Below are 23,001 nucleotides of genomic sequence, written 5' to 3'. Positions count from 1 at the left end.
ATATTCATTCTTTTTTGAAAATCATATCTAGAAAAGAATAGCCCCCACTGAACCAGCAATTTCTACATTTTATAAAAAAGTATTCAACATCTTGGTACTTTTGCAAGTATAATGCCTTTTCTTCCAGGAATAAATTCAGAAAATTGGCCCTTGGTTCACATCTTATATTAGTGTTCTAATCTTTGGCTATACCTTAGGACTGATGCATTTCTTAGACAAATATACCCATCTCTAACCCTCACCTTATTTTGTTACATGGAATTCACTGGGGGTCATGGCAATCATGATTTCTCAATATGTCTCCACAAAACAGACACATGCACACCTTTTAGATCCATGGAGTTTCTCCTACTAATTTGTAAACCTGTGTAGGGAAAATTCATATGTGAAGCTGCTCCCAAATATAATTTGAACTATGGCCAGAAGCAGGACTTACCAAAAAAGGGGGAGAGAAAAACCATACTTCTCTGCTGAGGCATCTCTGTCTATTTCAGTGAGACGACAGATGCCACTGCTTCTGCCCAGCTCAACAGGGGAGAGAGACTTGTGACCACACATGCCTACTTCAGTGGGAGAGAAATATTGTGTGCCCTCACTATTGTTGCTGCCTGCCTAAGGAGACATGGCCATTGTGACTTTGTGCTGATGCTGCCTGCTAGTCTGACTAGCCCAGGTGCCCTCATACTGCTTTGCCCCCCCCCCCAACAAAGGTTGCCCATGGCTAAAGCCACTTTCACAGAAAATGTGTTCCTTACACACCAGATGACTCCCTCAACAAATGCCTTTTAGGACATGGGGACGCTTGCCCTCCAACTCCTGTTGAATATCAGCAAAAGCATCTCTTTGTGCTATGTCTGCCTGCTGAGAGTCATTTCTACAACTAATGCAAACCCCTGAAGAGTTAGCAGTGATCACTTGGGAATGAGACAGCACCAGAGATCCAATCTGGGAATGGCTGAAGTTATTTCCATTGGAAAAACAGTGGGGAAATGGAAACTAAAATCAAATCCCAAAACATTACCTCCTGCATGTTCTCATCCCATGATTTTTGCTGTCTCCTTGCATGGTAAGAAGTGTTTAAAAGGAAACCAAGAAATTACATGTTCGTTAGCTTAAAGTCCGCCTTGGGTAAATTGGTGGAAAGCATTACTAAAGATAAAACTATTAAGCAAATAAGACAAACAAGCCTTGCTGAGAAAGGAGAGGTCCATAGATGGCTAACTTCCATGCTCAGGCTGAATTCTAGGTGAGTGAGAGAGGAACGTGACTCACCGTTCTAGATGTCGGAGGGGCCGATGGGCTTGTGAGTGATACCATCTCCTGGATTGCCAGACGGAGCTTTAGGCGATGAAGAGGGTTGCTGATTCCAATTTCCCTCTGAATTTCAGTATCTGACAAGGCAGACATAATGGCACCGCTTTTCACATTTGCACGGCAAGCAGCAACATACCAGGCAGGCATTCCCAGCCACAACTGTTGAGAGGGTGGGGTGGAGGGTGGGAAACAACAGTGAGCATCAAAAGCAGCAAATCTGATTCCTGAAGTTTTATGCCTGGAGCTGAAATTGGGTGTGCATATTGCAAACATGGGGTGCTTGTTGTTTGCGTTTGACGGGGCTGAAAAAGCAGACCACACTGTCACCTGTTGCTGTTTCTGGCATTCAGGGCAATGCTCCATTGTGAACCTCTTTATTAACCCCACGTGGCTGCCGTTTCAGTGGCAATTTCTTTTTGCTTTAATACAGTCCTTTCCCTAGTGACCGTGTTAACGGTCACACACTCAGGCTTGGTTTGATTTCCTTTTTGTTACTAGGAAGAAGCAGAGTTATTTTTCCAACCAAAGCATGTCACTGATAGAGTCTCTGAACTGGTGCAAAACAGGTAAGGTTTGGGAAGTTTTAATGAAACATTTTCACCCTCTGAAACTGCCTTTCATTCTATAATCCTTTGCTTCAAAACCTCTGGCTTCATCATAGCTTACATGCAATTCAGGTGTAGTGAAATCAGGGGTGAAGGAAGGCGTTGTGACACCTATGATGTAGGGCGCATGTGTGGCATCGCTATGTATGACACATGCGCCATACGTAGTGATGCCGAACATGCGCTGTATAGTGGTTTGCCGCCAGTGCTACTCCAGCACTGTACGGACAGTGCCGGGATCCCTCCAGCACTGCTACAGCCGCGGAGGATGGAGTGCTGGAGCAGCACCGGCAGCAAACTACTATACAGCACATGTGCGGCATTCCTACATACAGCGCATGCGTGCAACGCCGCACATGCGCTGCACTTAGTGGTTTGCTGCTGGTGCTGGGATCCTCTGCTCGCTGCTGCAGCTGCGAACGGAGGATCCTCCAAAGGCGGCTATGGTTGCATGATGGCTGCTCGTGCCGCCACGAGCCCCGTGGGGTGACTTCTTGTCACCCCTGCAGGCATGGAACCTGGGGTGTATCGCCCCCCTGCCCCCACCACGACACCACTGAGTGAAATGATTTTAAAATTCAGTTTCAACAACAGTGCTGTCATTCTGGGAAACAAATGCCACCCCCAGAGCCAGATTTAGGTTTGATGAGGCCCTAAGCTACTGAAGGTAATGGGGCCCTTTTATATGTCCAGCTGTCCTTTGTCAACAGCAAATTGTCGCTGTTTTTTGTGTTGAATATATGCTATATGGTAATTTATGGACCTAATAGGTATCTAAAGCCATTTTATTTGTTTTTTTATCTTATATTTTGGAAATGTACATCCAGTTTTTTTCCTTTAACTTTTAGGGGCCCCCAAGAGAGTGGGGCCCTAAGCTATAGCTTGTTTAGTTTATACGTAAATCTGGCATTGGCCACCCCCCTGCTCCTCTTGTTTTCCATCCAGAAGAAGAAAGTTTTTCACCTGGGGTAGATTATAACTCTAGGGGTAAAAGCAACATAATATTCGAATAGTCTAGGGCAAAGCCACATTTTAGCCTTTAGCTACAAAACTTCCTCTTACATCAATACACTTTTGGTTACCATCTTTCAGCTAAGCCTTCTTAATAATTTAGGCTTCCTTCACGGAAAATGAATGGAATGAAGCTGCTGCTTTCAGATCCTATGATTATCTGCACTTTTCCTTTTTTAAAAAAACCTATACATTTTACACACTTAAATACAGCACCTTTGCTTTGTATCATTTGAATCAAGTTGTTCCTTCCCCATTAAAAAATCCTAATAGCTCAAGACACACTTTGTCTCTCACAACTTGTAAACCAAGTAGGAGAACATATGTTTGAATACTAAAGCTTATTGGGGAGTTCTGCTTCATCAAACACACTCAGTGCTTCTACCTTTGAAATACAAGTGCATGAATCTCACTTCAACAGTAATAATCCTGCACATTGTGGATTGAAACACAGCATCTGTTTTTAACATCGAAGGAACAGCAAACTCTTTAGCTTTTCTAAATGGCTTGCTTTTTAAAGAACAAACAGATTTATAGTGATTGTACTCAAGAAAGTGGAGTTTATTAATGCTGAACACTCCTCTATCTTTACTGATGTATTCAGATTTTAAATATCGCAGGGAGGTTCAGAAGCCAGAGTGATTCAACCCAGAAAGCAACTTTTCATTTAATAGAACTGAGGATCATTGTTTACAGTGTGGGATGTGGTGTTGCTTGCTATTTGTAATAAAACTTTTTTAAAAAAGGGAAAAGAGATTAGAAACTAATGCAGCACAGTAGGTTTATCAACAACTGCTGAATCTGGTTTATCTTATCTTAATCATGCCTCTGAATTCTTAAGATTTCATATGCCCACACTGGAAAACAATAAATCACAGTCTGCAGTGACACCCTAAACTGTCAGCACACTGGGCAAAGGAGGACTAGCCCCTCTGTGACATCAAATCTGAGAAGCTAGTGGCAGCTTCAATGATTCACTATGTCATCAAAGCAGATCAGCCAATGACATCAGGAGACAAGTGGCAGAGAAAACAAGGACAAGGAATGAGAGAACAAACCAGAGGAAGGAAGGGACTGCAGAACCATCAAGGAATTATAGGCTTGGTGGTTCTCATTGCTTGTTATATCTATAGGTCTTTTGCTAGGTTCTAAGGACCTGTATCAGAAGCATAGCTGCTTCTTTAGAGCAGCATGTTGGCTCAACAATTTACCAGAAATTGTGGGTGACTGCCTGTCCATACAAGTGCTCTCACGTGTATGAGGGGGAGCCCCATGGGTACAAAAACCACAGGTGTTGGTGTAGTAGGCTGACATGCAAATCCACTCTTAATTCGATCCAAAATCTGAATGCAACAACAAGCAAAGAAGCTGCAAGTAAAAATTGAGAAACGCTGGTTTCTTAATGGGTTGGGTTGAAAAGATCACTATTCATCACAGATCCTCAGATTCGTTTAGATTAATCTGTACTTTTAGAAAGGTTTGGCCATTCTCTGCTTCTATAAGACGACAGCTGGAGAACTTGCTGCTTTGTGCTGGAACGCAGTATAAAGCATTCTGGGAGGCTCTCAGTAAAATGAATGAATTAGTGCTGCTTTTGTTTTTCCTTTATGAATGCCAAACCTGCATTAGATCTTCAGTGATTCATAACATTAAGGTACAATCAGGTATGGCCACCTTTTCAGAAGATTTCCTAGCACTTACCTCTAGCCATGCAACCACTGTGGGCCCATCCCACTGTGCAAAAGGCAAGCCCTTCCTCCGAGCTTCCTCCAGGAGTTCATGCCTAAAAGACCATCACAAATCTATTAAAGTACCTGGGAGCACCACAGACACACTTATGCTCAGATACAGTTAGCCTGTGGTAAATCACATCAAATATACAGTACTTTAGCTGCCTTTATTTGTCCGTCAGCACTGTTGAACTGTTCAGACCATAGAGAAAATGTTATTTCCCTTGTTGAGAGAAATGGGCTCCCCTGGCCATGAATTCTCTTGCTGAATTCACAGAATCATCGAGGTAGAAGGGACCTCAAAGGTCTAACCCTCTGCAAATGCAGGAAAACCACTTTTACAGCATCCCTGGTAGGTGGCCAGTCACTCATGAATATCCAACGTGTGGACAAAACCACTTTCAACTTTATTTTTCAGCATTACTCAAACTGCATGGAAAACCCATTATTATTCAGTTGTATTATAAACCATTGCATATGTATGTTTGCTCAGGATACCGTTTAGAGAAAGAACAGCTATTTCCTGCCAAATTAACACTGACTTCTGTGGAAAGTAATTAAGCAGTACAATGAGAGATGGACTCCATATTCACTTTGTTGTAAGAACTAGATTTGAAATACACATGTTGGGCTCTTTCCAAAACCAAATTTCACTTAGTCATTTGAGGGCTTCAGGTGTGAATGGTTACTGGGAGAGGGGGGAGGTTCTTACGTCATGGAAGAAGTGTTTTTGTACACCGTATTGTTTTGTCAAATCAATAGCTGGCCATTTGACAAGGCCCAGAACTTTCTGGTACATAGCACCTCCTGCTATGGCTGTTGCAGAGGTGGAAAGTAGAATATGTCACCTGACTGAAATGGGGAACACATATCTTCCACGATAAAGGAGTGCTTGAACACTCCTGATCAAACTGCTTTTGGTGATTTCTCAAAAACGAAATACATAGGTTATATAATTTCAAGTGCTTTCCATTTTGTACACCAGGATACGTAATTCATACATGCAAACTAACTCTGAAAACAGTTTGATAGCAGGTGGACACTATTTTTCACCATTACAAAAAAAAAGACAGTTTTCAAAATCTGATCTTTTACACACATGCAAATAAGTTTTTTTTTAAAAAAAATTATCAACCAATCACATGATTAATCTTAACCTGTCTTAACTTCATGATGCCAATTTTGAATTTTGCCACTGAAGTCAGTGAAGGTATCTATATGTTTTAAATATCATGGCTCAAGGGCAAGACTGCTCTTTTGATAATAACATTCTCCAATCCTTCCTAACTGAATTTACTAAAGTGAATTTATTCATAGACTTGTTTGCAGCTTCTTCATTAAATTATACAGGATAACCTGAAATATGCTGACATTCAAAAAGAACCCCCCTTTTTTGCTCCATTCCTTTAGGGCTGTTAATGAATGAAATGTTGTAGAGTTAATACACTGCTGTTGGTTATTGCTTTCTTTTTCGATTTAATGCAAAAAATAATTAAAACTCATTTTGTTCCATTTTAGTCTATGCAAAAAACCCCCTTAGAATTCAAACTGACCTTCTTACCATTCCATTCTACAAGCCATTACATATTCAAACATATTATATATATATATATATATATATATATATATATATATTATTGTGGAGTATTAAAAATTACAGTAACGTTGGAATGGAAGAAATTAAAAAAGGTCCATAGAAGGGTAAATGGACCTTGTTTGGCTTCACCAATGAAGCTAAACAGGGGTGGCAGTTTTGTGGATGGAAGATCCCCTGAGAATACTGTTTGTGGCATTCTGAGCTCCAATTTGTACGCGAAATGGAGTCATTAAGAAAGCAGTTAACTGCATGAATGTTGCAAACACTTCCTATTACATTACCCATGCATGCCAACCCAAATGCATACAGTGTTAGCATGCCAACCTCTCTCACCCACCCACCACTGGACTGCTTAGTGTTGTCATGCTAGAGTTGGATTTGTATGGGCCTAGCACACATGGTAAATAACACTGAAATATGACAAGGTATGAAGGGAATGCTGACCTGGGTCAATGATTTACCTATCACCTGAGCCACATATAATTGGGACCTTAAAAACTTAAAGAAAGGGCAAACAAAGAAAATAATAACCTGGAAATACATGCTAAGTCTACTTGGAAAAGGTGACCCCTGTTACTTTTTTAAAGATACCACGGTGAAATCCAATAACAGCTTGCTATTTCATAACTCAACTCAGGATCACTCATTTTTGCAGAAGATGGTGAGCTATGATTTTACCATGGTCAGCTCCTCAGTCATTGCCTTATGCTGTTCATGTGATAGATATGCATAATTATTTGTATTTTGGTCCTTTTGATACCTTTCATGAGCCATCTGGGAAATTAATAGAATGGGTTGCCAAGGCAGTCACCACTATTATTGCGCTGTACAATTGAGAGAATTTTATATGTAATCTTGGCCATTCAATGTCAGGTCCAGTAATGAGCAGAGGACCTACAGTACACTTCTCTGTGTAAGATAAAGGGGGAAAAATATAAATATGAAACGTGAGAGAATAGCATTAATGTTCAGCGAATTCCAATTGAGAACACAAGTGCAGAAGTGGGTGCTGACTTTAGTTTGCATGCCATTGATTTTCAGCCATTTTCTTTCATTAAGATATCAGATGAACAGAAACATTTGCACCTCATTATGCAGATATAATCCAGTATGGAATGAAATGTTTAAGTCCCACTGGGTGTAATAAAGAGTACCTGTTTTTTTCTTAGAAGTAGTAACAGGAATGCAGCCTTGTTTATAACACAACTTAGTGCCATAAGTGCCACTGTACTAAGACCTGATCCACACAGAACCTAGTGTCTGGGCTGGCCCAAGACATGTTGGCATGTGAGGGGAACCACAAAATGACACACACACATACCCTCCCAGGGAGAGAAGGGGTGAGTGAAGATCTGCATCAGGAATTGGGGGGGGGGGAGAGAATCAAATCAAGCCAATGGTTGAAGTGCAAATCAAAGGCCATTATGCAGGGATGGGGCTGCTCTGAATTATGCAGGGCAGGTGCAGAGCCCAGGAAATTTCAGAGGGCAACCCCTACCATTTCCTCCCTAGAGGTGGGAGGAGACCAGCAGTGTCTCCTATTTGCCAAGAGGCTGCTGTAGAGGCAGCTTTGGTGAGGCTACTAAGGAGGCAGCAGATCCAGCTTCCAAGCAGCCATTGATGTTACTGTGATGGCGGCAAGCAAGCAATGCACTCCTTGGAGGCTAGATCTGCTGCCCCTGTGGATCCTGTTGCCTGAGGCAGTCACCTCACCTTGTCTCTTGGGTGGGCCGGCCCTGCTTAGGGCAAAAGGCTGGATTTCAAGAGAGAAGTGCACAAGTTTTTTTGCCTCTTCCCCATTCCTGCTGTTACTGTGTTATTGAAAAGCAAAGCACCTGCAACTTTCTCTCCAGGAAGCTATACATTTGCTCCTATATGTTGTATCATGGTTTGGCTTAGTGTTGTGTGTGAGTATTGAACTGCTCCATGAAAGAAATTCAAAACAGTCAACAGCACACATTTCTACTCCATGCAGTGTAGCTAGGTTTCTTTCACAATTTAAGTCACTATTGAACTTCTCTGGACACATGTGCAATTCATTTTCTATATATATTCTGCTAGAATAAAGGGGGCGGGGGAATCCTCAAAAGATAATAAAAAAATCAAATAAAAAAGTTTCAAAATCTAAAAAGTGGGGAAGTTTGATTACTCTTTTAATAAAAGCACAGCTTGCTTAAATAATGCTGTAATTGCTGTGCATATGTTTCAAGGTGGTGAAAGTTATTGCTTTTTCCTAAAAGCATTCATTAGGTAAATGGAAATATAGTTTGGAATTGCTGAGTAGCCACTAGAAGCCAGGGCCTTAACTTTGAATTATAATGAGAAATAATGACTGTTCAAAATATAACACCACTACCATAATGAGTCAACCAGCCTGCATAATATGTGGCCTTGGAATCTTATCGTAAACTTGCGAAATACAATTACAGACCCCTGGAGTTTTCAGGTATATTAAAGCATATTAAATCCATATTTGATTGCACCCATCGTAGAAATACATTTTAACATACAACTCTTAAATTAGTATTTTCTGTCCCTTGCAGCTCCACACACCAAAGGGCTTTTTGTAAGCTTACTGTTTTAATCACAGAGATGTTGGGAAGTTTATATATGTGTAAAATTCTACATACGTTGCATGGAAGGGGCTATACATGGTCTGACTAGGAGTTTTTCTCTCCTACTACCTGATTTTTTTACAAAATCAATTGTTTCAACAGTGCAAACCTACCCATGTCGACCCAGAACCAAGCCCCATTTATTTCAGTGGGGCTAACTCCCATGTAAGTGAGTTTGGATTGCAGCTGGAATAATTTTAGCCAAACTGAGAAGAGCAATAAAAAGATATTCACAAACTTGCAAATTAATTGAATTGGTAAGAAATGAAACCAAGAGTGGGAAAATCAATACAAAATATTGTTGTTCTATATATGGGTCATATAGAACAAGTGAATGAACAAATGAATGAGTGAAATACCAGTGAAACAGTTTACCACAGAGGCAGAGCACAAGTTTTTTTGTCATTTATTTCAGCTCATCTAGAATTTCACTCAGTTCATATGAAATATATTCATATATCCACAAGTTGAGAACAAACAGGAGTAGACCTTGAAAAGGTCTCCAATGTTGCCCAAGTTTAGAATATTTTAAAGTTTGATTTTGGTTCAACTCTCCACATAGATCTGCAAATTAAAGTGGTTATATAGAAATTAAAAAATATAATAAGAGGAAATAAAAGAAGAAATCCAAATATGGTGCTGAAAATGAATATGATCAGCAACCATTGTGGTTTAACTTACCCAGATGTGCTTTTCATGAGATGAAGAGAGATGGATGGAAAAGAAAAGCACACAAATATTAATGAATATATGTCAATCCATAAAAGAAATCATATGATAGAATAAAAAATTAAAGAAGCAGCACAGAAGTATGATTTTTTAAAATTAAAACCGATTTCTCTTGCTTTAGCTAAATTAAATAGATAACCCTCTACAGAGTAAATACATTTAGATAGCACTAATTTCCCTGATAAAGAAATGCAAATTATTCAAGCTTAACCTTGAATTAAAGGCACTTGAATGTAGAACATACAAAATGGATTACAATGACAACAGAACTAGCCTCAGTCAACACGTAAGAAAAAACATACATTTGCCTTCCTTACAGTTCATCAGATTTGCAACATCAACTCCCTGAACCATTATAACAATTTTCCTTATAATTTATCCACGTCCATTAATGATACAGTTCCTTACCTAGGAGCCATTCATACCCTCATCTCAATAGGCTTTCCCCTGAAGAATGAACGAACTGGTGTACAATCTAGGATGGGGTAAACTGGGATGTCTGATCCAGGCTTCCCATAAATACAGAAGCAACTTCCTAATGGAGATTTCATGCAGCCACAATTGGCAGCATACTTCGCAGGTCCCACTGAGAAGAGCAGGCACAAGGGAGGAGGGCCTAATTCTGCTTGGGGCTGCTATGGGAGCAAGGGCTTACATCTCTTCTCCATGGTTCTGATCCTGTTCCCCATTGTGTACCGGCGGTTTGTTTCAGGGGGAAATCACCAATGCAAGGTCACACCGTGTGAATAAAATGGACCCACGTCATATTTTATGCTCTCCATATGAGTGCATCCCTGGAGGCAGGTGAGAGCTGGCTGAGGGCAACCCGAGATTGGTGGGGCAGTGCCCCATTTGCCAGAACAGATCTCTTATTTATCTTCTGCTAGGGCATCTGCAAGGGACTGAAGGTTTACAATTAGCTGAGTAGCAAAGATCCTAAAATCTGACCCTTCTCACACTGCTTTTGTAAAAAACAACAACTACCTAATCTAAAAGAATTACCTTTGCCTTTGCTAAAATCACTGAATATTGTCCTTTCTCTTTTCCGGAGAGGATAGGTATGGCATTGCAACAACTATATATAAGAAAAAATTATTTGTGGAGGGAGGCAGAAGTTTGTGCGTCAACTCAGAGATATATTAATATATAATGATTTCTTATGGGTCCTGACACAAAAAGAAGAGGCAAACATAGATTTAGACAATAATGGGCAATTATAAATAATTAAGAGTCAGATAATAATTAAGTATTCCAAATGGCTAAACAAAAGCATACACCCTTAGTGGCTAAATTAATGGGTTTTTTTTCCCCTAGCAATAAGAATCAGAAAAAAATAGATGGTAAGCAATTAATTCAGTTTTTTGTTTTGTTTTAAACTGCACTTAATTACTAGGCTCATTAGAGGCAATACTGTGTATATGACAATGAGCAAACTTATTATTTTTAGTTAAAGATGAGCAAGCCAAACTAATATGATTAAACACTCAACTAAATTAAAAAGGCCCTGATGATAACAAAGGATGGACCAATTTGGGAAATAGATCTTTACACGCAGACAGGAAATGCTGTAGTTACAATTTCCTACATCCAATAGCCTGGCACGGAGAAGCTCCTATTCCTGAGATCAATACATTCAGCTGCCACCAATCCTAGTTCCATTTTGGGAAGGAGGCCAGCCTAGGGATTGCTTTTCCCCTCTCATCGGCAATCTCTTCAGTGTGATCTGGAAGGGTCAAGATCTACTGCCTTTACAGATCTATAAACTGAGGCTAAGTAGTTGTACATGTTTATATACTGGGACAGAAATAATCCCCCGCCCCATGAAACAACTAGTGTACAATTTGTAACAATACATTTGCTAAAGACTGATGGGATTTTTTTTTTTCTACTTTCAAATCTAAGGCCAGGTCTGAAGGTTACACCTACTGTGTTAACAGCATGCATTTATAGCACATCCCCCCACCGAACAAAGAATCCTGAAAGCTGTAGTTTACCCACCAAAAAGTAACAATTCATTGCACCCTTAACAAACGACAGTTCCCAAGATTCAGGGGGAAGGGCTGCATGCTTTCAATATGCTTTCAGTGTCTAGTGCATATGGAAATATTATTAGGAACTGAGCTGTACTGTTGTTTGCTCCTAACAAGTCTTGTGTATGTTGTTTGCTCCTGTGCAATCTTAAGCGATCTGCCGATATATATTTTTTCTGTTGTCAACCATGTCCCCTTTTAAAAAAAACTATGTCAAGCAGAGTTTGCCATGAAATGGAAAACAAAACTTTCATTGCCATGCCTGCCCTTTCTGAACATGGACATCTGCTTGGGTCAAGCCAACTCTCTCCCCTTGTGTCAGAACTTTGACTGAAAACACAGAGGAAAAGAACACTGGGATTGTCTTCACAAGAATGGGCACCCTGCAAACTGCCCTGGAGGACCAATAACTTGCACCCAAGCTGTGTCCCATGTGAACTGAATGTAATGTTTACACATATCACATGAGTAGGACAATGTGCCAATCTATCACGGAATTCCTGAGTTGGAAAACAAGAGACAAACACTCACGGCATGATACATACTGCAAACAAGACACGACAACTTTACATACCACAAGACAGGTGTAATCAGTCACAAAAGTTTCTGAAAGCAGCAACACTATAACTGCCAACCCAATGCTTAATATTTTATCCACCTAAATAAAACTATATATATATATATATATATATATAATGCATGTTATTAGCATTAAGTAGATACCTAAAACTGGACCAGATTGCAAAAGCACCTAAATTAAGCACGATTACGATTTATTAAAGTCTGTATGTTATTCAGAAACTAATACTGCATTGTATAATATTGCCAGTTTTAAGAATGTTTGTCTCTAAAAAGAGGAGCTGCAGGATCAGAAATGAATCTAAACAAGCATATAAATAATACACCTGCCATCTCCAAGAAAGGTAATTTGAGGCATTATGATTTTTCTTTCCCCTTCCATTCCATTGCATAAGAAAATTTAAAATAAAATGTCAGTTTAAACTTATTTAAGAAATCAACTCAAAGAAATTCCAATTGTAAAATGAAAGAGCAGGGTTAACTAATAAGCAATTGCTATGGCTACAAGGAGGAAAAGAGGACTTTAAGGGCTCCCCCTATATATGAACTGCCTAGTTATGAACCAATTCAAAAATGCCAGCAGAGAATAGGAAGAAACTAATTAAGGTGGCAGAAGCTGAGAAGCAGAAGTCACTTTTTAAAAAGGGGACTAGGAGGAGAATTAATGGGAACATTAGCCCTGGGATGCATCTAAAAAGCACTTCGCTGGGCTGGGCTGCAATTGCATTTTAACAGTTTAAAGAAAGAGAGCCACAAATCAAAAGTGTAGAAAAGCAGGAGAAGGATGGCTAAAAACACCAGAATACAGCACATTAGCAACAGTCTCATTTGGATTATTCAGGAAAAAGCTGAGAGAACAAATGGCGTCCATTTCAGATGAAATGGCTAGTGTGGAAGAAAGCTTGGTAATGGGATAGTCCTGTAAGGGCTTCAGTGTTTTGCCCCTAGAGTGATGCAGAACTGAATTCTTCCAGCACTTATTTTCAGTGCTTTTAAAATTATGGTTTCGGTGCTTTTAAAATTTTACCTCTATACAGTAAGGAAGTTTGTACACACAGAGAGACCTCCCCCTCCCCTGCTATTCTCCATTCAAACAAGCAAAAGACATTATTAAGAGTTCCAAAGGCACATTCCAGCCTGGCAAAAAAACCTCAGGGTGTTAAAGGTAAAGGACCCCTGGATAGCTAAGTCCAGTCAAAGGCAACTCAGAGGTGTGGTGCTAATCTTGCTTCAGGCTGAGGGAGCTGGCGTTTGTCCACAGACAGCTTTTCCAGGTCATGTGTCCAGCATGCCTAAACCACTTTTGGTGCAACAGAACACTGTGACGGAAGTCAGAGTGCACGGAAATGCCATTTACCTTCCCGCCGCAGTGGTACCTATTTATCTACTTGCACTGGTGTGCTTTCGAACTGCTAGGTTGGCAGGAGCTGGGACAAAGCAACGGGAGCTCACCCCATAGTGGGGATTCAAACCGCTGACCTTCTGATTGGCAAACCCAAAAGGCTCCATGGTTTAGACTACAGCGCCACCCACTCCCAACTCAGGTCAGTGGGGGTGTGTGGCCTGAGGAGAGTTCTGAGGCCTGGAAAACCTAATTCAGCTTCCCAGGCCTAAGGTTCCTCAGCACTGCTTGATGATGGGAAATCCAATGATACAGAAGACCAGAAGTCATCCACATATTGTAATATATGGATTTCAGGACACTTTTAAATGAATGAATGAAAGAACACCAAGCTACAGAACAGGAGCAACTAGTGGCTGCACTGGCCAAGGTGCTAATTATCAGCCTCAGCTCAGCCTCACAGAGTTATTGTGAGGATAAAACAGAGCAAGGGGAGAACCAGGTAGACTTCTCTGAAAGGTGGGGTCTAAGTGCAGTCAAGAGAGGGCTCTTGTGCTCAGTTCCTGCTTGTGGGTCTCCCACAGGCATTTTGTTGACCATTGTGAGAACAGGATGCTGGATGAGATGGGCCGTTGGTCTGATCTACAAGGCTCTTCTGAAGTTCTTATGTAAGACCATCTTCACTGACTTTCCACACCTACACAAAAAGCAGAAAGACTGATTCCCCCTATCGAACCAGCACTGATTACTTCATCCCACTAAGTGGGTGCTTTTGCAGAAATGTTGATCTTCATAGTGCCTCCTGCACCAGTAGATTTCCCATGGGTTGGTATGTGCATCATCCCGCAGCTGGATAAATGTACCAAACAGTCTGTCATCCCTTTCTCTGCCTCCTAAATGACCTTTTCCTAATCCAAGGTGTGGCTGAATGGCAGTATAGAGCTATCACACCCTCTCTCTGTAGCTCATGATACTCCTTGCAGCAGCAAGAAAGCACTTCGGGAGATACTCCAATAAGATTCTCCATCTGGGAGCATAATACGGTTGGTTGGCTTGCCTGTGTCCTTACACCCAGCTTGGAGCCATATGCTGTACCGTTTGAAAAGAAGCATTAAGAATTAGGGAGAACTTGTGCATTCAGATTCCCTTTGATACTGAGCAAATGCAAACAAAGCTGTCAGTTCTCCCCCCTCAAATTATCGCTCTGTGTTACTGGTGATAATAAGGTAGCACTAAATTCAGGTGCAAAGGCATCCTTGCCAGAGGCTGAAATGCTGCAAGTGACAAATTTGGTAAGCAGCAGAAGGAATTTGTCAGTGTCAGTGTGGTAATTTTGTCAGTGACTCAAGGGAAGAGGTAGTTGCATTATATAGAGGACTCTGATAATTTGTGGGGTGGCTTATCCTTAAGAATTGCTGAGAAGAGAGAAAACCAGGCTTCTTTCAACCCTGGTCACAGCTTATACCCACTGCAGTTTAGAGTTCTTGAATGGCTTGTTAATTAACAGTGTTTATCACAATGCACTAGTAATGCATTGGAATATGGTCAGCCAATACCAAGGAGGATGGTGATGGGGCAGGGATGATAGTGTGAAAGTTCAAACAGTTGATTCTAACCTTGTAGCTTTCCAAAGCCTGAAATCTATGGAGTAATCAAAAATAAACAGCATATATACTTAATTCTTTCCGAGACTAGCTAGGCAGGGAACATATTCCCAGCCTTGCTGAGCTAATATTAATGCACTTTGTTGAGACAGGTGGTATGGGGCAAGAAAGCAAAGGAAAGCAGAGACTTATTTGAAAGACACAGAAAAAGATTTTCAATTCTGGATATGGGCCAATTGCATCCCAAACTAACATGCAATTTAAATGCTCCAAATTTAGATGATTATTGGAGATGCTTCTTGATACATATATATAGAGAGTATAGCATTTGTATAGGATAACTAAACATCCCTTCAAATTACATTATTATTCCAATTACATCATCATCCAAATGACATTGTAAAATCATAATTAAGCTTTCACTTTGCATTTGTAAAACTTATTTTACAAACATGCACAGCCGATGGTAGTAATTGAAGATGTGACTTAGATGGGTACAGTTTCAATCTGAGCAATATACAGTATATATATTCCGCATTTTAAACTATTTGCTTTTGATTGCATTTTTGACAAATTAAGCCCATGTAGACCTCAGTGAGTTAGCATGTGAAAACTACTATAGATGTATTAGATTTATGAACCATGAAACCACTGAAATGGGAAACATGTTCACATTTTAACAGCTGCTAGACATAAATTTGTCCGAGACACTGCATGTCATTTGCATTTTTAGTGAGCACACAAAAATATGTATTAAGTTATAAACCTTCTGTTGAAGCAACAAGGTTGGACCCACTACTTCTGAGAAGGTACCACTTCCTACAGCTCTACTGTAATAAAAACCATCTTTCAAACAATTAGTTTGAAAGTATAGCCCATCATGTAACTGTGGTACATGGGCGCTTTAAATTTACTGGTACCCTGTGAGGTTTCCTGTCTTAGCAGAATGATCTCCCATGTAATATCTAGTAGAAGGCCAGTTGCCTTGATATCTAAACAGCCAGGGTGCTGTGCAGACAACAATTTGGCTGGGACACATTTAAAATGATGCCTGTTGGCCCTATTGGCAATCCTTATGAATTAAGTCAATCTATTGTCCAGAGATTATGTGTCTACAAACTGCATGAACCTACAATCTTTCCATGTGATCTGACCCTGAAAAAATACAAAGAGTAGCTCCTGCATATGAGCCGGTGCACAAACAACTGGTGTGGGTCTGGGCTATGTATTGAAGATTAGGTGAATTAACCCCTCTTGCTTTTTTACCATCTCTGACCCAAAAGTGCCATTTGAACAGGGCTAAGATCTATACACAGATAAGTAGCAGGGAAAGATTCCATGGGCAAGTCTCAAACACAATGTCTGCAAAATTCAGAGCCCCAGGAATTTTTTGTGCGGCAGACATTTTTGGCAGCAGACTGTATTCAGTTGACAATCAAAATCAAGACATGAGAAGTCAATGGGCCAGATACTATTCACCCGAGATTTCTTTAAAAGCTGCTTGATTGATTTTGTAAAGCAAACAGATGGAATAAAGGGGAATCAAAATGAACAAGCAAATAAAGACACCAGTGTGAAAATACTGGTCTCTAAAACATGTATCCTATCACTAAAATTTGCAAATTTATTGTAGGATAGGAAAACATTTAACTTAAAGAAAGCAAAACACCCTACAGGCAACATGAAATTACAGATTTAATAGAGGAAGATAGGAAACATTTAAGGCTGAAAAGCAAATTGGTGGTAGGACCAATAAAAACAAATTCCTTGCCTCTCTGACCTGCATTAAACTGCATAATCCTTGCTTGTTTCCTTTCATACATTCACCATTGTTCTTTCTAGTAAGGAGTAGGCAGAACTCCAGCAATCTCCAACCCCAGTTGCAACTAAACAAAAGGATAGTAGTTGAAGTAATCATATATTCTTACCCTGCTCACCTCTGCTCCCATTCCCCCATTCCCCTTTTAGATTGTAAGCATATTTGGGGCAGGGGCCCTATTATATGAAGGATGGTGTTAAACAGAGTATAGTGCTGGCTGGGGCTGATGGGAGTTATAGGGCACTGGGTTGGGCAAGGCTCTGTTAAATAAATAGACATTGGAGCTTTCCTATGCCACACTGTAACCAGAAGGAGGTCTTCAAATTATATGTTACTGCTTCTTTTTCAGAGGCTAACCACAAGATGCAATTACCAGAAACAAGAAATCCAGCAAACATAAAGAATACCAAACCACCAATGAATGAGACAAAGGACAAAGGTGAAAGGCAGGACTAAAGTCTCTAGCAAAATTTTATATAAATTATTAGACTCTTTTAATGAACAAAGATTTCTATTCCAACCCCAAAGCCATTTTTTGTTTACTTCTGTTGCTTATACGTATGATGGGCGACAGTGACTGATTTCGTACTACACCATCATCATGTGTTATACAGGTATTCTAATAATATTACGTTAGTTTTTCTAGGATGTTAAAATGTAGGGTAGAGTTAAAGGTAAAGGACCCCTGGATGGTTATGTTCAGTCAAAGGCGACTATGGGGTGTGGCGCTCATCTCACTGTCAGGCTGAAGGAGCTGGCATTTGTCCACAGACATCTTTCCAGGTCATGTGGCCAGCATGACTGAACCGCTTCTGGCACAAGGGAACACCATGACAAAAACCAGAGCGTAACCTTCCCTTTGCAGTGGTACCTATTTATCTACTTGCACTGGTGTGCTTTCGAATTGCTAGGTTAGCTGGGAGAGAGCAACAGGAGCTCACCGTCATGTGAATTTGAACCGCTGACCTTCTGATCAACAAGCCGAGGAGTCTTAGTGGTTTAGACCACAGCACCACCCGTGTCCCTTTAGGATGTTATCAGTGCAATCCTATCCATGCCTACTCATATGTAAATCTTACTGAATTCCATGGGGCTTTCTACTAGGCAACTGGGGTAAGGATTTCAAGTGCTATTCATTACAAATATTTAGGAATGGGAAGCCAGAAATAAAATTTTTAAATACTACAGAAGTTATAACCAGAAGTTATTCCTGAAATCCTCAGTAATAATTTTATACCATTTATAGTCAGAAACCTCTTATCTGATATTTTCTTCTAAATCTAATGGCTAGCTTGGCAGCATGATACAAATCCCAGTCTGGTTCTCTGCTTCTTCTATACAGTCATAGCTCAGATAAGAAATCAGGTAAGGATTCTAGTAAATAGCATGGAAAAGATAAAACTGGCAGAACAATTCTGTTGGTTGCAGCTTTGGATTGCTGCATCAGGATTTTCATAGGGTGAACAATCAGGTTGAACAATGAACAGTGAACGGTGAAAATACATTTTCTCGCAGTCGTATGTGGCATAGAAAACATGGTTAATATGCACACTACAAACAAAGAGTCAAATGTTGGAACACACCTATGGAGAAACTGACAATATTAAGCAGGAAACGTTTGAGGAAAGGATCAGCAGAAGTAAGTTGAGTGAGAAAACTTTAAGGAAATTTCCGAAGTCATATCATGAGAAACAACAGCAAAACTTCACAACACTGCTTCAAAACACTGAATAGTCTTATTCCCCCTATAAGTTTTTCCCCTCTTTGTTTTTTTTTTTAAATAATCTGTTTCCAAACGGAGCATAGCAGGTATTGAGAAGCAATAGTAATTACAGTTTATCAAAGCCTATGTGTCCTGAATCATAGCAGCTGCTGAATTTAACTTCCAAGTAAATGCAGTGGGTGAAAGCATATAATTATCCTATAATTCATATACACAAAACTCTAGGTTGCCCCCCTCCTAAGGAGAAAACAGAGTCAAAGGAGAACATTTGCATTTTATAATAGGCTGCTCATAAATACAAACAGCCTTTCCTCTTGACCTTCTTTACTGAAATCCATATAGAGAAATGGACACAATCCTTTAGGTTTTTTTTTTTTTAATGCTGCTTTAAGTGCCAATAAAACTTGTTTTATTTTTGCAAGCTATTGCACTATTTTGATAAATTATATGTTTGTAAATTGTACTGAGTGTTGCTAATCAAATATATTTAAATAGAAAACAAATACCTACTGGATATTCCAAGCAGGTGCAATCCATGCTGAGCATAAGTAAAGGATCAAGGAAATGCACTACAGATGGATGACAGGATAAAAGGAGCATGAATAAGCAACCTACTTTTTCTTTAGTCTTCGGTCTTTCTCTGCCTGAGTTCCCAGTTTGCCTAATCCCAGAGATTCCTGTGCTGCAGCTTCTGTTTCCATGTAACCTCCTGTGTCAAAACAGCAAATAGATTTTCTCCATTGACATTCTTTTCAAGCAGCTCTATTAGTTTAGCATTTGGTCTGTGAAATACTAAAGTCTGTCTTCTGGGGTGGAAAACAAAGCAAGATACCTAAATCCAGAAGCTACTTCCTCACTATCCGTTGGGACATATAAGAACTAACAACAAGGAAATCGTTTGTAGGATGGTCTCAACGACTTAGAAAAAGAAGCAGCAAAAGCCACAAGTACCTCAACAGCAGATTATTAATATACAGTCACTAAAGGTCTTGTTCAAGGTTTCCTGTGAGGTATGGGAAATGTCTGCTGACTGCAGGACTGTTCAATATGGAGGCGAGTCATATTATGTACTGATGACTGCATAGCACTACAGGATAAAAACAGAGTCCTCTGTATGTAGGAAACTGTAGTTTCCTAATGCTTTGGAGAAAGTATGAAATTAGCTGGGTTTTTCCCTAGAGCTGCCTCTAAACAGAATGAAAACAGAAAATGGGCTGTAGCCAGAAGTTATGGGAGTGGAATATATATATGGAGAAGGGCTTGTCCACACTCCTCCTTTTCCTAATACAGCCTCCTGGGCCTCTTAAAAGTGTCTTCTAGGGGCACTGCATCCTACCAAAACCTTTCTTGAGGACTCCTCAGCTGCCAAGAGGCTTCATTTTTTATTTAATGCATTTATTAGATGCCCAGTTGCTATTGATCTCTCTTGGTATCACACAAAAAGGGAAAAGAATATGTACATAAAACAAACTCACAAAAGTCAACAGCAACAAAATAAAAAAAAACAGCATGGGAAAGAATTATAAAATGGAGTTAAAACCATACCAAGCAGCAAAATACAACCTTAAAATACCAACAAATATTGGTTGTGTGGGGTGCGGTAGTGAGGAACTGGGGCCAGGAATGTCCCTTTGCATGAGTGGCCTTCCAACCTCCTTACTTATGAATACAACCAATAGTTTTAAAGGTGGTTGAAAATGGGTTGGTTTTTTTTTTAGAGGTATCAGTTCCCATTAAGCCTTTCTTCTGCTCGCTGTTGCCTCTAGTCATGCAGGTTTTGCAGGTTTTTGAAACAAGACAAAAGTGCTTGCTTACTGGAGGCAGGAGTAAGATGATTATACACATCCCTCTTTCAGACACCTTCGAGTCTGGAGACACACACAAACACACAGAGCATGCCACCAGCAATATAGACTGTTTGCACAGACAGATGAAAGATGTACATGCAGGATCACTGCCTAAGATATAGTATATCAGAGTCAGTAAATCTCCTCTTGTTCAGCTGTACCATCATCTGACCAAGCACAGTTAGGACACGCATTCTGTTATGGATCATATTTAAGCAACTCTGAGCTTGAAACATTTGCATGAGCTATAGTGTACCATTGTGCTATTTTAAATTAAAAGCAATACCACAAGGTAACTGGGTGGTTACACAAGTCATATTCTTAAACATTTTCACATGTTTTCTCCATCTCCAATTAGATGGGGTGGAGGGACCCTGTTCTTGCCAACCAATGTGATACATTATTTGAATTTAAGAAAAGACATCACAGATCCAACAATAGAGAACACAAACAAAAGTTGATGTTTCAAAAGCATGCTGGAAGACTGCAGAGAGAGTCAGTGAGACGACAAAAGGACAGCAAGTTCAAAGGATAAAGAAGGGAAAAAAGAGAGAAAGAGTTCCCTACTCTCAATCTTAAATATGTATCATTGAGTCAGGTTTTTTTGGTCGAAGAATTAGAAAACAACAACACTAAACTAGATCTCTTTAACACATTAGGTGACTTGATCCTAGCTAATCATCAGAAGTGGAAAGCGATGGAAACCAAGACTACAGAAAGGACCACCATGGTTTCTGAAAGAAAATCTTTGATAATGATCATGGACCAGAGAAGATGCAGCATGGTTGAAGCAACTTTTCTCATTCAAAAAGAAAAGAAAAACGAAGTCCTATTGTGACACAGGACAAAAAGAAACCAAATGACATTGTTTCCAACGTTATAATTGCTGCCATATACAAGAGCACAAATCCCTATCAGAAGGCATTAGATTAGAGGTTGATCTAGACCAGCAAGTACTGTAGATGCCTCCAGGAAGAAGGACTTGAAGGCAATGGCTCTCTCCCATTGTATGGAGGTTCTAGATAGAGGTTCTAGATAGCTAGATAGCTAGAGATATGGAGGTTCTAGATAGCTAGAGTTCGCCTTCTTACGAAGTACTTCATGTTTGAGTACAGATAGCACAAAATACAGGTTATACAAGTTATGAAGGATCATTGTGAGCATCAGTTGTGGGCTTTCCATTCCAGAAACATGCAAATGGAAAGCCAGTCTTTTTCCTACCATTGCTCTCACACTTTTTTTAAAAAAAAGGGGAGCAGGTATTCTGCAGAATATACAGTGGATGCTTGGGTTGCGAACGTGATCCGTGTGGGAGGCACGTTCACAACCCACAGCATCCGAAACCCACAGCGGCGTGTCTGCACACGCGTGGGTTGCAATTTGGTGCGTCTGCGCATGCGCAAAGTGTGATTTAGCGCTTCTGTGCATGTGTGACCGCCGAAACCTGGAAGTAACCATTCTGGTACTTCCAGGTTTCAGCGGTCCACAACCCAAAAAAATGCAACCTGAAGTGTCTGTATCCCGAGGTATGACTGTATTTTATTAATATTGGTTGCATATTTTACTTTTGAACGTACTACTGCTTTGGTTGAACTAAGGTGGAAATGAAAACCCCTGTTTGTTACAAACATTTGGCAGTGATTTACTTCAAGTACTTCTTCAGATCTATGAATGGATTTTCATCCAATTATGCAGTTATGATGTTGTGGTGGGTTACAGTCATGGGGAGGGGGTAGCACATTGGGCAACTAATATTGCCCCCAGGACAGCTTTTACAGGTTGACATCTCTATTCTGTTCTAAAGAGCATAATGGATATGAATGCATTTATTATATCTTGATCCCTGGGGCCTTCAACTTACTAAAGAAGAAGAAGATAATCAACGTAATAGTATTTAGTATGCCAATAGTATTTAGTATGCCAATATCAATAAAATGGATCTTGATTAATTTAACTGACAATGAATAAGCCATGGAACAGATATTAAGCTTTCAGTCTGTGCAGATGGGAACATCTAGTTTGTGTCAAAGGGCTCATCATTAAATTGATTGTGAAATCTTATTGAATGTACCATATTAAAAAAAACCCAAATCACCTCATTTCCCCCAATGCTAGATGAAAGGACAGTCTGAACTAGAATGTTACTAATAATGAGAAAAGTGACCATTTTGCACTAAGCTAATTATCAACCTATTTATTTTTTGTTTATATACACTATATTTCAGAATGTACGATATTTTACATGAAAAGTTAAAAATATGGGGGTTAGGCAGGCTGTATTCACTATTTGCTTGCCCTGGGGTAAACTGGGGCTGCTCACTAAATATCCTAAATATTTAGGTTAAATATTGGTTTCCTTGCTCTTTCTTGTCAATAGGGATGTGGAAACTGAGAAGTGGAAGTTTTCAATTTTATTTGAATGAAATGATTCAGGATAAAACTTATCTAAAGTGTTG

The 23,001-nt window shown here is 39.9% G+C and overlaps 1 protein-coding gene and 1 long non-coding RNA gene across 9 annotated transcripts in view; one reads left to right on the top strand and one right to left on the bottom strand.

The window, feature by feature from the left end:
- Positions 1-23,001, bottom strand: part of PPFIA2 (PTPRF interacting protein alpha 2) — a 293,474-nt gene that overhangs the window by 15,345 nt on the left and 255,128 nt on the right. For all 8 annotated transcript variants that reach the window (XM_079991813.1, XM_079991806.1, XM_079991807.1 and 5 more), the window contains 3 exons: positions 19,314-19,407; positions 4,632-4,713; positions 1,273-1,473 (listed from right to left, as the gene is read on the bottom strand). In XM_079991813.1, the coding sequence (XP_079847939.1) occupies positions 1,273-1,473; positions 4,632-4,713; positions 19,314-19,407 (377 nt within the window). The remainder of the gene's footprint in view (positions 1-1,272; positions 1,474-4,631; positions 4,714-19,313; positions 19,408-23,001) is intronic.
- On the top strand, positions 437-17,502 carry LOC307224753. The gene is made up of 3 exons (XR_013842724.1): positions 437-1,066; positions 1,813-1,880; positions 17,325-17,502. It is a non-coding gene; the product is annotated as an uncharacterized lncRNA (long non-coding RNA).

The sequence above is a fragment of the Podarcis cretensis genome (assembly GCF_951804945.1).
Source record: "Podarcis cretensis genome assembly, chromosome: 10".
Lineage (NCBI taxonomy): Eukaryota > Metazoa > Chordata > Lepidosauria > Squamata > Lacertidae > Podarcis > Podarcis cretensis.
Note: the sequence above shows the minus strand (reverse complement) of the source record. Positions and strands in the feature narration are given on the sequence as shown.